The sequence below is a fragment of the Thamnophis sirtalis genome, unplaced genomic scaffold (assembly GCF_051295495.1).
Source record: "Thamnophis sirtalis isolate CommonGarterSnake01/CBP01778 unplaced genomic scaffold, rThaSir2_p1.2 scaffold_8, whole genome shotgun sequence".
Lineage (NCBI taxonomy): Eukaryota > Metazoa > Chordata > Lepidosauria > Squamata > Natricidae > Thamnophis > Thamnophis sirtalis.
In genome coordinates, this window is record NW_028261388.1 from 76,890,559 (window position 1) to 76,903,904 (window position 13,346).

Here is a 13,346-nt window from a genome sequence, read left to right on the forward strand (position 1 = left end):
CTAGGTCAGATAGTGCAACTCAAACTATGTCATTGAGGGCCGCATCAGGGTTGCATTTAACCTTGGGGGCTGGGTGGGTGTGGCCTGGGTGGGCGTGGCCAGCTCAACGTCATTTGTGTCAACCCTCCCGACTTAATTTTCACTGGTAGAGGGTTGCAGGAGGCCATCGCAGCCTCCCGACCTCCGTTTTCAGTGGCAGAGGCACCGCGGGCCAGTCCTTCACTGTTTCCAGGGTGGGCCAGATCTAAGAGCCGAGGTGGCGCAGTGGTTAGGGTGCAGTACTGCAGGCTACTTCAGCTGACTATTATCTGCAGTTCAGTGGTTCTAATCTCACCGGCTCAGGGTTGACTCAGCCTTCCATCCTTACGAGGTGGGTGAAATGAGGACCCAGACTGTGGGGGCGATATGCTGACTCTATAAACCACTTAGAGAGGGCTGAAAGCCCTATGAAGCGGTATAAAAGTCTAACTGCTATTGCTACTGTTATTGCTAAGCACCCTGCGGGCTGGATCCGGCCTGCGGGTTTTGCATTTGAAACCCGTGCTCTATGTGTATTTGGATACTCTCTCTGAGGTTTTCAACATCGCTCACATTTTCCTGTAGCTCAACTGCAGGGTCATGAAGAAAAGGTATTTCTATGCCTCTGTCGATTAGTGTTTGATCAGAATTGTGGGAAATGAAATTCTGGGGCTTTTCTTTGGCAATCTTAATAATAGTCCATTTTCCTTTTGGGTTTCTGACCTCTTAAACAGCTAACGGGATTAAAAGGATTTCACTCTTCATCAAGCTGGAATTTTCCTAGGGAACTGAAAACTAAGTTCCACAAAGAATTAGGCTTTCCTGATGAGATAAAGATGGCTCTCAGGATTTAATACTACATATAATTACGGCGGCAAGGATTGCCTTTGCCCAGAAATGGAAAAACAAATTAATCCCAAGCGAAGATGAAATAATAAGAAAGGTTATGGACTGTGCCAAAATGGACAAACTAACTAAGGAAATCCAGGGAAAAGAAGAATCAGAATTCAACCAGCTAGGGGATAAATGGTATAGGGATGGAGGAAAGAAACAAAAATCAAGGAAGGAATATAATAAAACTCAAAAAACAATAGTTATGAGTAAAATAAGAGGGTTAAGAAATCCAAATGAAATACAATAGAAGGGGAAATAATATAAGGTGAGAGGCATCGATTGATGATTGCTATTATAAAGAACAGGAAGTTCCTGTCCGTATTGTATAAATGTGGTGTACGTCTAATTTGTGTGTGTGTGTGTATTTTACATGTTTGTTAATAAAAACCTTTAAAAAAAATAAAGATGGCTCTGTTTACCTGAGATCTCGAAGGTGGCGCTCGAGACATTACTAGTACTATCTGTGATCCTTACAGAATCTGTACATTTGTACTAGATAAATCACAAGAAGATAATTACCCTTGGAGTTTTACATGGATTTTTGCCTGGCCATTTTGGTCACAACTATCACTGTAGCCTTTGCAGTGATTTTCCTTATTTGCAACAGGCTTTTGCAAATACTGACAAAAAACCAAATGCCCTTTCTTTTTGCTCTGCAGAAGAAAGAAGTGGATTTTCTTTCATGTTAAACTTTTGCAGAAGATAAGAGCTGCCGTAGCTTTTTGATCTTGAATAAAGCCAGCATAGAAAGGGGATCTTTTGATGGATGTCCCAGAAAAGCATCATGACATTCACTGAGACAATTTGTGAAGAAGTTTTCACTTGATCCTTTTTGTACATCTCTTGCTCTCTGGTCCAATTTGACAAGCAATGCTGCTTAGGAAGAGACTTTTAATAAAATTATTCCTTCTTCTATCAGCCCAATATAACTGAAGCAACATCTTTTCTGCGTGGTTCTTACAGTAAACATTAGCTTTCTTTTTCTGTGTATCTTTTTTTTAATTGAAAAGTTTTAATAAGTTTTACAAATATTTCCCCTCCCCTCCCTCCACCCCAACCCTGCCCCCACTCCAACCCTCCTTCCCCCCAACTTCCCAGAGCAAAATACAGGGTATAAACATTTAACAATCATACACTGACATAAGCTAACTTAAATATAGCATCCTACCTCCTCTTGTACTTTAACTCCCCTTTTATTAAACTAAATTTAAATAAATTATAACATTCCTTGTTCATTCATAAGCTAATTGAAATTTCTTACTCCAATATTTATTTTGAATGTAGTCAATCCATCTTCTCCATTCCAACTTGTATTTCTCATCTGAATAGTTTTTCAAATATGCTGAAATTTTGGCCATCTCTGCTAAGTTTGTTACTTTTAACGTCCATTCTTGAATAGTAGGCAATTCTTCCTTCTTCCAGTACTGCGCCACCAACAGTCTTGCTGTCGGTATTAAGTTCAGAATCAAATTAGTATTCTCTATAACTATACAATCTGTAATTATACCTAACAAGAACAACTGAGGAGTAAACTTTATCCTCTTTTTAAAAATATTTTGAATAATCCACCATATTTTTTCCCAGAATGCTTTAACTTTTTTTTTTACAAATCCATCATACATGATAATACCTAGCGTCAACACAATCACATCTCCAATATTTGGATTATAAATTCAGATACATACAAGCTAACTTTTTGGGATCTAAATGCCATCTATAAAACACCTTATAAAAATTCTCTCTCAAGTTTTGAGCTTGTTTTTCTGTGTATCTTTTATGCTACTACTTTCTGCAAATGTTCAGCTTGAAGAAAAATGAAACAGTGCTAAAAAAAGAATATTGGTGAGGTTCCCCCATGAATATGTATATATGCTCATATTTATATATGAAGTTATGTTTGCTTCTAGGGCTTAAATAGTTTTTTGCCACCAGAATTGATGTATCCTATATCTTAATTTCTACAAGTAGCAGCATCAATTAGGCTAAATAATTGATTCCTGGATTCTTGGGTGTTAAATAAGATTTTTGCAATGATTCAACATTTTAATCTATTTTTTCCCTTTTTAATTTGATATTTGAAAATAAATGTAATTTCTATCATGGCATTCATACAGAATGGCTTTTGTTTTGTTTATTTGTTTGCTCATTTATTTATTTTATATATTTCAATTTATACATTCATAACTCGGCAGTTTACAGTTAAAACAACCCCCCCCCCCAATAGCCATACAAATTATAAACATTAAAACAATTAAACAAGTAAAAGTATACAGTGCAATCTCTGGGAGAGCACAGCTATTTTATGGGCTATAAAACAGTATAGCCATTTTATGAATAGCAATAACAATAGCAGTTAGACTTATATACCGCTTCATAGGGCTTTCAGCCCTCTCTAAGCGGTTTACAGAGTCAGCATATCGCCCCCACAGTCTGGGTCCTCATTTTTACCTACCTCGGAAGGATGGAAGGCTGAGTCAACCTTGAGCCGGTGAGATTTGAACCGCCGAACTGCAGATAGCAGTCAGCTGAAGTGGCCTGCAGTACTGCACTCTAACCACTGCGCCACCTCGGCTCCAAACTATTAATGTTCTTTAATGTTATAATAACTTCATTGAACTTATACTTTATATAAGTCACTATACATAAATTAACAGGCCAAAAATGATTCTCATCCAATCCAATGGTGTTCATTATACTTTTTTAGTTAGGTTTTAACTTTTAAAGAGCTTTTTTTCATTCTGTTTGATATAATCTAAATGGCCAGTCCCTTTTCACCCCAGTTAGGTTTTTAATCCTGGGCATTATCAGAGAAGTCTTTTGAATTTTAATTTCTATGTCTGAAAATTATTGGTAATTTTTTACTCAGATGTCTTAGCCTTTCCTATTTTACCTTATATGTTATAGTCTTTTCTGAAGTTAAAATAACTTAATTTGAATGTTTTTACAGGTCTCACTTGACAATGAGTTTATATATGGAATGAAACAGTTTGTATCTCATCTTCAACAGAGCACTTCGCTGAGAAATGCTATAATGGTTGAACAGGTAATTTAACAGCTGGAATTTATATTTCTGAAAAGAAGAATTTACAAACATCTGCTTGTTTTTCGGCAAGCTTTCAGAGAGCTGCATTTCAATCTAAACACTCTGGTCCTGAGAAGACTTGGTTTGCAAGTCTGAAAGATGGCTCTCACTGGATCTTAAAATGTAAACAGTTACAAGAGAGAGAGAGCCGAGGTGGCGCAGTGGTTAAATGCAGCACTGCAGGCTACTTCAGCTGACTGCAGTTCTGCAGTTCGGCTGTTCAAATCTCACCGGCTCAAGGTTGACTCAGCCTTCCATCCTTCCGAGGTGGGTAAAATGAGGACCCGGATTGTTGGGGGCAATATGCTGACTCTGTAAACCGCTTAGAGAGGGCTGAAAGCCCTATGAAGCGGTATATAAGTCTAACTGCTATTGCTGTTGCTAAACCTGGCTCAGAGTTCATTTTTTTCCTCCTGATTTCTGTCTTGCTTTAATGCTTCAATATATCTTAATGGGTATCAAGATGTCCAAGTTATGTCAAAGGGGATTTATAAGAAACCATATGTTAAAATGTATACCTTTTGAACTGCATATTTACATAGTCTCAAATGGGCCCCATTCAAGTTTTCTATCAACTCCTTTTCAATTGACAGTGTATGTTTATCATTATTAAAATATGTTTATTAGAATTTACCTTTGAGTATAGCTGATTAGATGTTATTGCCACTTATTGCCACTAGATGGTAGTAACATACAGCATCATTTTGATGGATAATCTTATTTTATTATATTGAGTATCATTATAAGTATTTTTAATTTTTGAACAAGTTTTTTTCTTTCATGTAGTACCACCACATAGAGTAATGGAGCTTTAAATATACAAGAGGTTCTTAGAAGTTTGGCCATGCGACCAAACTGACCAAAGTCAAGCGACCCTACCTGAATCGGGAGGCACTCACAACAGTCACTCGGGCCCTTGTGACCTCTAGGCTGGAATACTGCAATGTGCTCTACATGGGGCTGCCCTTGAAGAGCATCCAGCGTCTTCAGCTGGTACAGAACGCAGCCGCGCGAGTGATTGTGGGTGCACCGCGGTTCACCCACATTACACCTATCCTCCGCGAGCTGCGCTGGCTACCTGTCGATTTCCGGATGCACTTCAAGGTGCTGTTAGTCACCCATAAAGCCCTGCATGGTAGTGGATCTGGATACTTGAGAGACCGCCTTCTGCCAATTACCTCCCTGCGACCAATTAGATCACACAGATTGGGCCTCCTCCGTATTCCATCGGCCAGCCAGTGTCGGCTGGCAACTACTAGGAGGAGGGCCTTCTCAGTAGTAGCCCCGACCCTTTGGAACGAACTCCCCGTGGAGATTCGTACCCTCACCACCGTCCAGGCCTTCCGCACAGCCTTGAAGAACTGGCTAGCCCGTCAGGCCTGGGGATGAAGATAGTTGCCCCTCCCGAATGATGAATGCATGTTGTTTACTGTTTTTATTATATGTGTCTTTGTTATTGTCTGCATTTCCCCTTCCCTGATTTTATGTGAGCCGCCCTGAGTCCCCTCAGGGAAAAGGGCGGCCTACAAATGTCAATAAAATCAAATCAAATCAAATCAAACCATGCACATTGCAAATAATCCATGCTGAAAACTATAGTTGGGTAAAATATCATGATCCTGGGTTACATGGATGTGTATGGGTTGTTTTGCCTAATTTTCTTTGCTTCTTGTTATCACAACAGAAGATGATTTTGCAATTACATTCCTTTCCCCCTTCCTTCCTAAGAAAGTAGGCTAGTTTGCCTGTTTTTAATATTTGCTTTTCCTTTTGCCACTGCAGAGCGTTTATATGAAGGAAAACAGTTCTAGCCTCCGTGAGTTTTTCTTGCAGTTGATCCATAATAATATCCTGAAGATTGAGGACAGGTACATGTTTATTCTAAACTTTATAAGAACGTTTCACCTGGCAACTTGATTTTGATTGGGTTTTAATTGGGGCAGGGTAAGGACTCTTGTGACCCGAAAAAAAGCGCGCCCGACAACAATGCGCCGACAAAACTATGGCGATAAAACTGCGATGTTGATAGCGCGCCCACAAAGGCGCGCCGGCAGTAGCGCCGGCAGTAGCGCCATTACGGTTAATGTAAGGTCGGTGAACCAGTTAAGTTAAGAGTTAGGGTAAGGGTTAGGCTTAGGTTTAGGGTTAGGTTCAGGATTAGGTTTAGGGTAAGGGTTAGGTTCAGGGTTAGGTTTAGGGTAAGGGTTAGGTTCAGGGTTAGGTTTCGGGTTACGTTTAGGATTACCTTTAGGGTTAGGTTTAGAGCGCGCTGTTTTCGGTGTTCATTCTTCAGCGCAATTTCTAACTCGCGCTTTTGTCTCTGCGGTTTTGTCGGGCGCGCTTTTGTTGGTGAACCAGGACTCTAAATCCTTTAACTCTTTTCCGTAATGGCCCACTAGGTGGCCCCTGAGAGCCACAGGCTGAGCATCTGAATATCCTCCCCCCCCCCCCCCGCCCAGCAATTATTACTGAAAGTTCTGTTGCCTTTATTACAAGAAATATTATATAATCATCTTGGAGAGGAGCAATTGATTTGCCATGAATTTGTGCCTGCACTTTTTAAAATGGTTAAAGTGGGTGGCAAATTCTACGGCCCTAATTCACTATTTTCTAAACCAAGGAATCTACAATCCCCCTAGGTTAGGGGATTTATTGACCTTAAGGAACCTTGGATTTGTTCACTAGGCTGTATTCAGAAGCTGAATTGGCGATTCACCGACAGGGGCGACCGACAAAAGCACGCCAGACTAAACCGTGGTGGCAAAACTGCGAGTTCTAAACCTAACCCTTACCTTAACTTAAATCGCGCTTCTGTCGCCGCGCTGTTGTCGGCGCGTTGATGACGTCACGGTTTTAGCCAAGGTGGCGCAGTGGTTAAATGCAGCACTGCAGGCTACTGCTAGATCAGCAGTTCAGCGGTTCAAATCTCACCGGCTTAGGGTTGACTCAGCCTTCCATCCTTCCGAGGTGGGTAAAATGAGGACCCAGATTGTTGGGGGCAATATGCTGACTCTCTGTAAACCGCTTAGAGAGGGCTGAAAGCCCTATGAAGCGGTATATAAGTCTACTGCTATTGCTATTAGCGCCGCAGTTTTGTCAGCACGCTTTTTGTCGTGCGCGCATTTGTTGGGTTACGGAATTGGCAACATTTATCTTCTTGACCTGTCTGTCTCTTGTCAGATATGTTAATTATTTCATTCCCATTGTACACTTGAGGGAACCAAGCTTTTGCCAAAGGCTGCAAAACTCTCAGTGGGTTGTGAAGTTCAAACACAGACCTAAAGGCTTTGGTGTCTTCGTTTTTGGAGATTAACAGAACTTTTTAGCCTGTTGTTGCTTGGTGGTGTTTTTTTTTTTTCTTTAGCAGTTACTATTCTTGCCACTTTTGATGGGGTGTGTAAAGCGGCAATGATTATTTCTCTTGGTGACACACAAGCTTTTTGTTGTTTTGCTCTTCATTTCGTTTCTGTTTTCCCCAAGTCCTTTCATTTGCAATTCATTTCAGCTACAGTCATTGCTGTGCAATTTTCAAATAATCCTTTCTTCTAAAGATCCTTCTTAACCCCCTTGAGGGTAGAAGCCAGAACATCTGCCAGGATTTAAACTGATTCTGACCTCCGAGCACTCTGTGCTTAGCCAGACAGCCTGAATTCATTCAGATAGCTCATGAAATGTCACCCATTTATGTATTCATTCTATTATTATTATTATTATTATTATTATTATTATTATTATTATTATTATTATTATTATTATTATTATTATTATTACACAATTGTATCACAGCGGCCAGTTGTTTCGCCGGATTTGGCATTGGTTACTAGTCGGGCCCCACCCAGGGGCCTAGGATGTCGTAACATATTTTCGTAATATGCGTGCAGATCCAAGCAGTGCGGCTTTTTGCATTTGACTGATGGTGATTTTGTCAATTTTTAACTGTTTTAAATATAATTCCAGTGCTTTTGGAATAGCACCCAGTGTGCCAATTACCACTGGAATTACCACTGCTGGTTTGTGCCATAGTCGTTGAATTTCGATTTTTAAGTCCTGGTATCTTGCGATTTTTTCATGTTCCTTCTCGGCGACCCTGCTATCACCTGGTATTGCGATGTCTATGATTGTGACCTTATTTTTCTCAACCAGTGTGATGTCTGGTGTATTATGCGCCAGTATTTTGTCGGTTTGTATGCGAAAATCCCACAAGATCTTGACCATCTGATTTTCAGTGACTTTTTCAGGCTGATGTTCCCACCAGTTTGTTGCTGTTTTAATATTATAATTTTTGCACAAATTCCAATGGATCATTTGTGCTACTGAATTGTGCCGCAATTTATAATCAGTCTGCGCGATTTTTTTACAGCAGCTGAGTATGTGATCAACAGTTTCATCAGCTTCTTTGCAAAGTCTGCATTTGGCATCATCAGAGGGTTTTTCGATTTTGGCCTTAATGGCATTTGTGCGGATAGCTTGTTCTTGCACAGCCAGGATTAGTGACTCTGTTTCTTTCTTTAATGTATCTGTTGTTAACCATAACCAAGTTTGTTCACTGTCCACTTTATCTTTTATTTTTTCCAGAAATTGGCCATGCAGTGCTTTGTTCTGCCAACTCTCCATTCTTGATTTTATCACATCTTTTCTGTATTCTTGTTTCGTCTGTTGGGCCTTCAGTAGATTTTTGTTCTTTACTTCGATTAATAGATGTTCTTGACTTTCTTTTAAATAATCAGCCAGTGCATGTTTTTCTTCTTCAACTGCTTGCTTCACTTGTAATAATCCTCTGCCACCTGATTTTCGGGGCAGATATAGTCTATCAGTATCACCACATGGATGTAAACTGTAGTGCATTGTCATTAGTTTCCTGGTTTTTCGGTCCAAAAGGTCCAAATCAGCTTGTGTCCAGTTAACTATACCAGCTGTGTATCTTATAACTGGTATTGCCCAGGTATTTATGGCCTTGATTGTATTTCCACCATTCAATTTAGATTTCAAAATTTTCCTAACTCTGTTGGTGTACTCTCGCCTGACAATAGTTTTTACTTCTCCATGCTTGATGTTATCCAACTGCAGAATGCCTAAGTATTTGTAGGCTTCATTTTCTTTGCATTTAATTAATTGGCCATTGGGCATTTCAATTCCCTCACATGCAGTGATTTTGCCCCTTTTTATGGATACAGTGGCGCATTTTTCAATGCCAAACTGCATTGAAATATCGGTGTTGAATACTCGGACTGTGTTTGTCAATGATTGGATTTCTATTTCTGACTTTCCATAGAGTTTCAAATCATCCATATATAGTAAATGCGAAATTTTTTCAGCTTCTTTGGCTGTTTGGTAGCCTAATTTCATTTTTTTTAAGATTACCGATAGTGGGATCATTGCGGTGATGAAGAGAAGAGGTGAAAGTGAATCACCCCGGAAAATTCCTCGCTTGATATTAACCATTCCGTAGCTCTCATTCCCTATTGCCAACTCAGTTCTCCATTGTTTCATCGCCTTTTCAGTAAAGGATGTAATATTTTTGCTAATGCCAGTTGTTTCTAAGCATTTTATGATCCAACTATGTGGCAGTGAGTCAAATGCCTTTTTGTAATCAATCCAGACCATATTCAAGTTCGTTTTTCTGTTCTTACAATTTTCTAATATCACTTTATCAATCAGGAGCTGATCTTTTGTGCCCCTGCTCCTTCTTTTATTGCCTTTTTGCTCTACTGGCAAGATGTTGTTTGTTTCCAAATAATCCATCATGTTATCTGCAATAATGCCTGTGAGTAATTTGAAGGTTGTTGGCAAGCATGTTATTGGTCTGTAGTTTTCAGGTGTTGTTCCTTTAGTTGCATCTTTCTGAATCAAGTATGTTTTTCCAGTTGTCAACCATTCATCAATTTGGCCCTTTTGTAAAATTTCATTCAGTTGTTTTTGTTGTTGTTGTTGTTGTTATTTTAAAGAGTTGATGGAAGAGAAACCAATTTATCTCTAGGTTAGGATATAGTAGAGAGCAAACGTAGAGCATTTAGGAGATGAGATAGGAGAGATTAGAGGACAGGAATGAACTTAGGTAAACTCTGGACAGAGAGGAGCATTTAAGCACTGGGTCTGGGGATGAATCCGCTTATTCAAATGGTGGCAGACGCTGGATTGGGAAATCAACTTACAAATGTGAAAGAAGAAACCATACCACGGGCTTATCTACATTTTCTTCTTGACGTGCTAAGGTCAATTATACCTGTTCTTCTATCCATGCCCTGCTCTCTCTCTTTATGCAGCTCCCATGTAGTGTCTCAAAGGCGTTCCTAAAAAAGGACTTCCAGCATATGCAATTTATTGAACTGTATGAAATATCATCTTTGAGAAGGCAGTTAAGCAGTGCATGATATTTTTTCCTTGGAAAACTTGGAAACATCTATGCAGGCAAAGTCTTCTGAAAATATCTTTTAAGGTCTTTTCTTCCATTTCCTCCGCCACCCCCTCTCTCTTTCCTGAAAACTTTGCCTAATATTAGATGGTCACTGTTGTTTAAACCACCAGTGTTTTGAATGCATTGTGTTCTTCTGCAGGAGAAGATTTTAACAATATTTTCATGATCCACAAACTGAAAAATATAGTTAGGTGTCTATTCAGCTATGTCAGAAATATTCTATTTCATGGCTACTGCATGTGTAGTTCAAGTTAAAGAGAGGAAGAAGTTAGGGAGAAGCCCATGAGATACCAGTGTGAATCTTTATTGCAAGATGGGGGGAGACAATTGAGAGGATGTTGAGCAGATGAATCAATACGCTGGTTCAGAATTCTGAGTTTTGCTGTACAACAGAATTTGGGACAATATAGTGCTAATAGAAAAGCCTATTTTCTCCTCCTGCACAAAGATTCCAGCTAAATTCCCATTTACCTCCCATTTACAGGGAAACCATTGTCAACGTCATATGTTTCTCAGATGATACACAATTTCCCCGTCAGAAAATACTTCCTTATTGCAGTGAAACAATCAGCCTTATTACAACTAACTTTGTTTTGCTACCAGATTTGAGTTCTTAATGACAGTGGATTTTCGGCTCTTGGCATTTCTCAGGTATTATGTGCAGCGCTGTGGAATTCCCCAGGGATCTATTTTATCAAATCTGCTTTGCAACCTCTGCTATGGAGACATGGAGAATAAGTTACTGTGCAATGTGCAAGAGGATGGGTAAGGTGTTATTCCGCTGTTTTGACATATTAGCCATTCCCAAAGGGCCAAACTCTCTTGTGCTAGAATCTTTATAAAAGTTAAGAATCATTCATTACTTAGATAACATAAAGCCCAGCATAAACTGTTCCAATTAAGGAGATGGAGGGGTTACCCAGCATTATTCCCCCCCTCCTGCCCCGCGCATGTCTGCCTAGCATATTGGAGATCAGAGCCCATCCCTGCTCCAATTTTATCTATCAAATTATAATCCAACAGATGTAAATTGAGAAACAGTAAGGCAAACTAGCCACTTGAAACATAGGCTGAACCTATGTTTCATGTTTCACTGTGAAATCAAATTTATGCAAATTATATTGTGTCAATTGCATGATGTCACTAAATTTCACAGGTGTGGTGTTAATGACACATGCCACTGCTGCCACCTCTCCAATATCCATATGTGTTCTGATCCCCCCCCTCGTCCCACACCAACACACTCCGAGCCAAAGATAAGTTACAGCATTTAATTAACAGACAGACAGGTCCTTGGCAGCAAACCGGCACAGATAAACCCTGGCAGCAATCCAGCCTGCCAAGCTCACAATCGTGTTCTCCAACATTAGTTCCTGCGTTGACTTCTGCAAGAGAGGCGTGTGCACAAGCAGTCCTTTTATAGTCTGGAGAAGACCCTAATGACCACCAGCTGAGTGCAATTACCTCCTGCAACTGTGCAACTGTTCCTGACGCCTATTAGCTCTTTGGTGCCGGGCATCAAAGAACAACTCACTGCTGGCCTCCGGCTCACTCTCCCTTGTCTCCTCCCCACTGGTCCAAGGCTCAGGTGCCTCCTGGTGGCCAACCAGCCTCTCTGCGCCCTGCTCGGAGTTGGAACCATGTCCAGGGTCCTCCAGAGCCGACTCATAGGGCCCCTCGCTGTCGGAGTCTGGTGGCAGCTCCAACGGCTCCTGCTGGGCCACAACACGTATGTATCAGCATCAGAATGTAAACTATTTTCAAAGCTGCATTTCAAGCAGACCTGGGAATTTCAGCTCTTTTATTGTCTCCAGGAATCTGACAAAAGTCTCTCTTGCCAGCACTTCATAGAAATAATGGCATTTCTAGCAAAATACTCCTTCCAGAATCCATTTCAGAATATGAAAGAAGTAAAGGTTGACCTCTTTTGCTTTTAGCAATGCCAAACCAGATTCTCTGGTGCACACATAAGAATGTAGAGGTTTTTTTTTTCAAAAGTGCAGCATGAAATGAAATAAAAGACCAGCACTCAGCCAAGTCTTTCTGGATCAAGCAATAAGCACATCCTATATTTGTCTCGTTTCTTTCAAGGAAATATTGACATGTTATTCTAGGCCATTAAAACACATCGAGGGCACCTCCTTTTGCCTATATGTTGACCCCTATATAAATATGTGCAAGAGACAACATTGAATCTATCCTCTTCTCCCACTTTGACCCTAAACTAAATTATTTTGAGACTTTGGGAAGAGGTGGCATTTTTCCTTCTATGCATGTGGTGCTAGGATAAGCTTTCTTAATACAACCTTTTAAAAATGCGTGTAAACGTTTATTTGATTTGCTTGCAGTGTATTAGGATTTCTGGCAAAATTAGGGTGTTGGCAAGATATTTGGGGAGTTCTTTGTTATCAGTAATAATTATTATTCTGCTGGCTATTGATTGGATGAGAGGTTACCAGGAATTTTGAAGGCGTAGCCTGAATTGAAAAGTCTGAAAACCATCTGGGAGAAAGTCAGTGACAAAACACTTTTGCTGCCAGGGGGATTGTGTGGACACATACAATTTAAGCCACATTTGATCCAAGGAAGTCTTTATTTTTATCTTCAGCTTGACCCTGAGGTCTGGCAGATGGTATAGAGAAGGTCTGCAAAAACCCAACGATATCCTATTATCCTTATTTAAGTTGTCAGAAAAGTTTTGAGTTAGGTTTTTTTCCCCCCAAAGTATTCCTCTGCCCAGATTCAAGTCCAATCAGCTTCTCATCATATGGGAATTAAACACAGCAATTGGATTCATCCATCATTGTGATGGAAGATCAGAAATTACAATACTAGTTTTTGTGTGTCTGACAATTTTATTTATGGGTGAAGGTTAATTTAGAGCATTGGCCCATTTTTTTTTTATAATGCAGCTTTGGATAATAGAATATGTAATAG

The 13,346-nt window shown here is 40.0% G+C and overlaps 1 protein-coding gene across 1 annotated transcript in view; it reads left to right on the forward strand.

Annotated features, from left to right (window-relative positions):
- The window catches only part of TERT (telomerase reverse transcriptase), a 43,918-nt gene that overhangs the window by 15,067 nt on the left and 15,505 nt on the right, over positions 1–13,346 (forward strand). Inside the window, exons 7-9 of the mRNA XM_087721929.1 lie at positions 3,860–3,955; positions 5,777–5,862; positions 11,061–11,174. Coding sequence (XP_087578055.1) covers positions 3,860–3,955; positions 5,777–5,862; positions 11,061–11,174 — 296 coding nt within the window. The remainder of the gene's footprint in view (positions 1–3,859; positions 3,956–5,776; positions 5,863–11,060; positions 11,175–13,346) is intronic.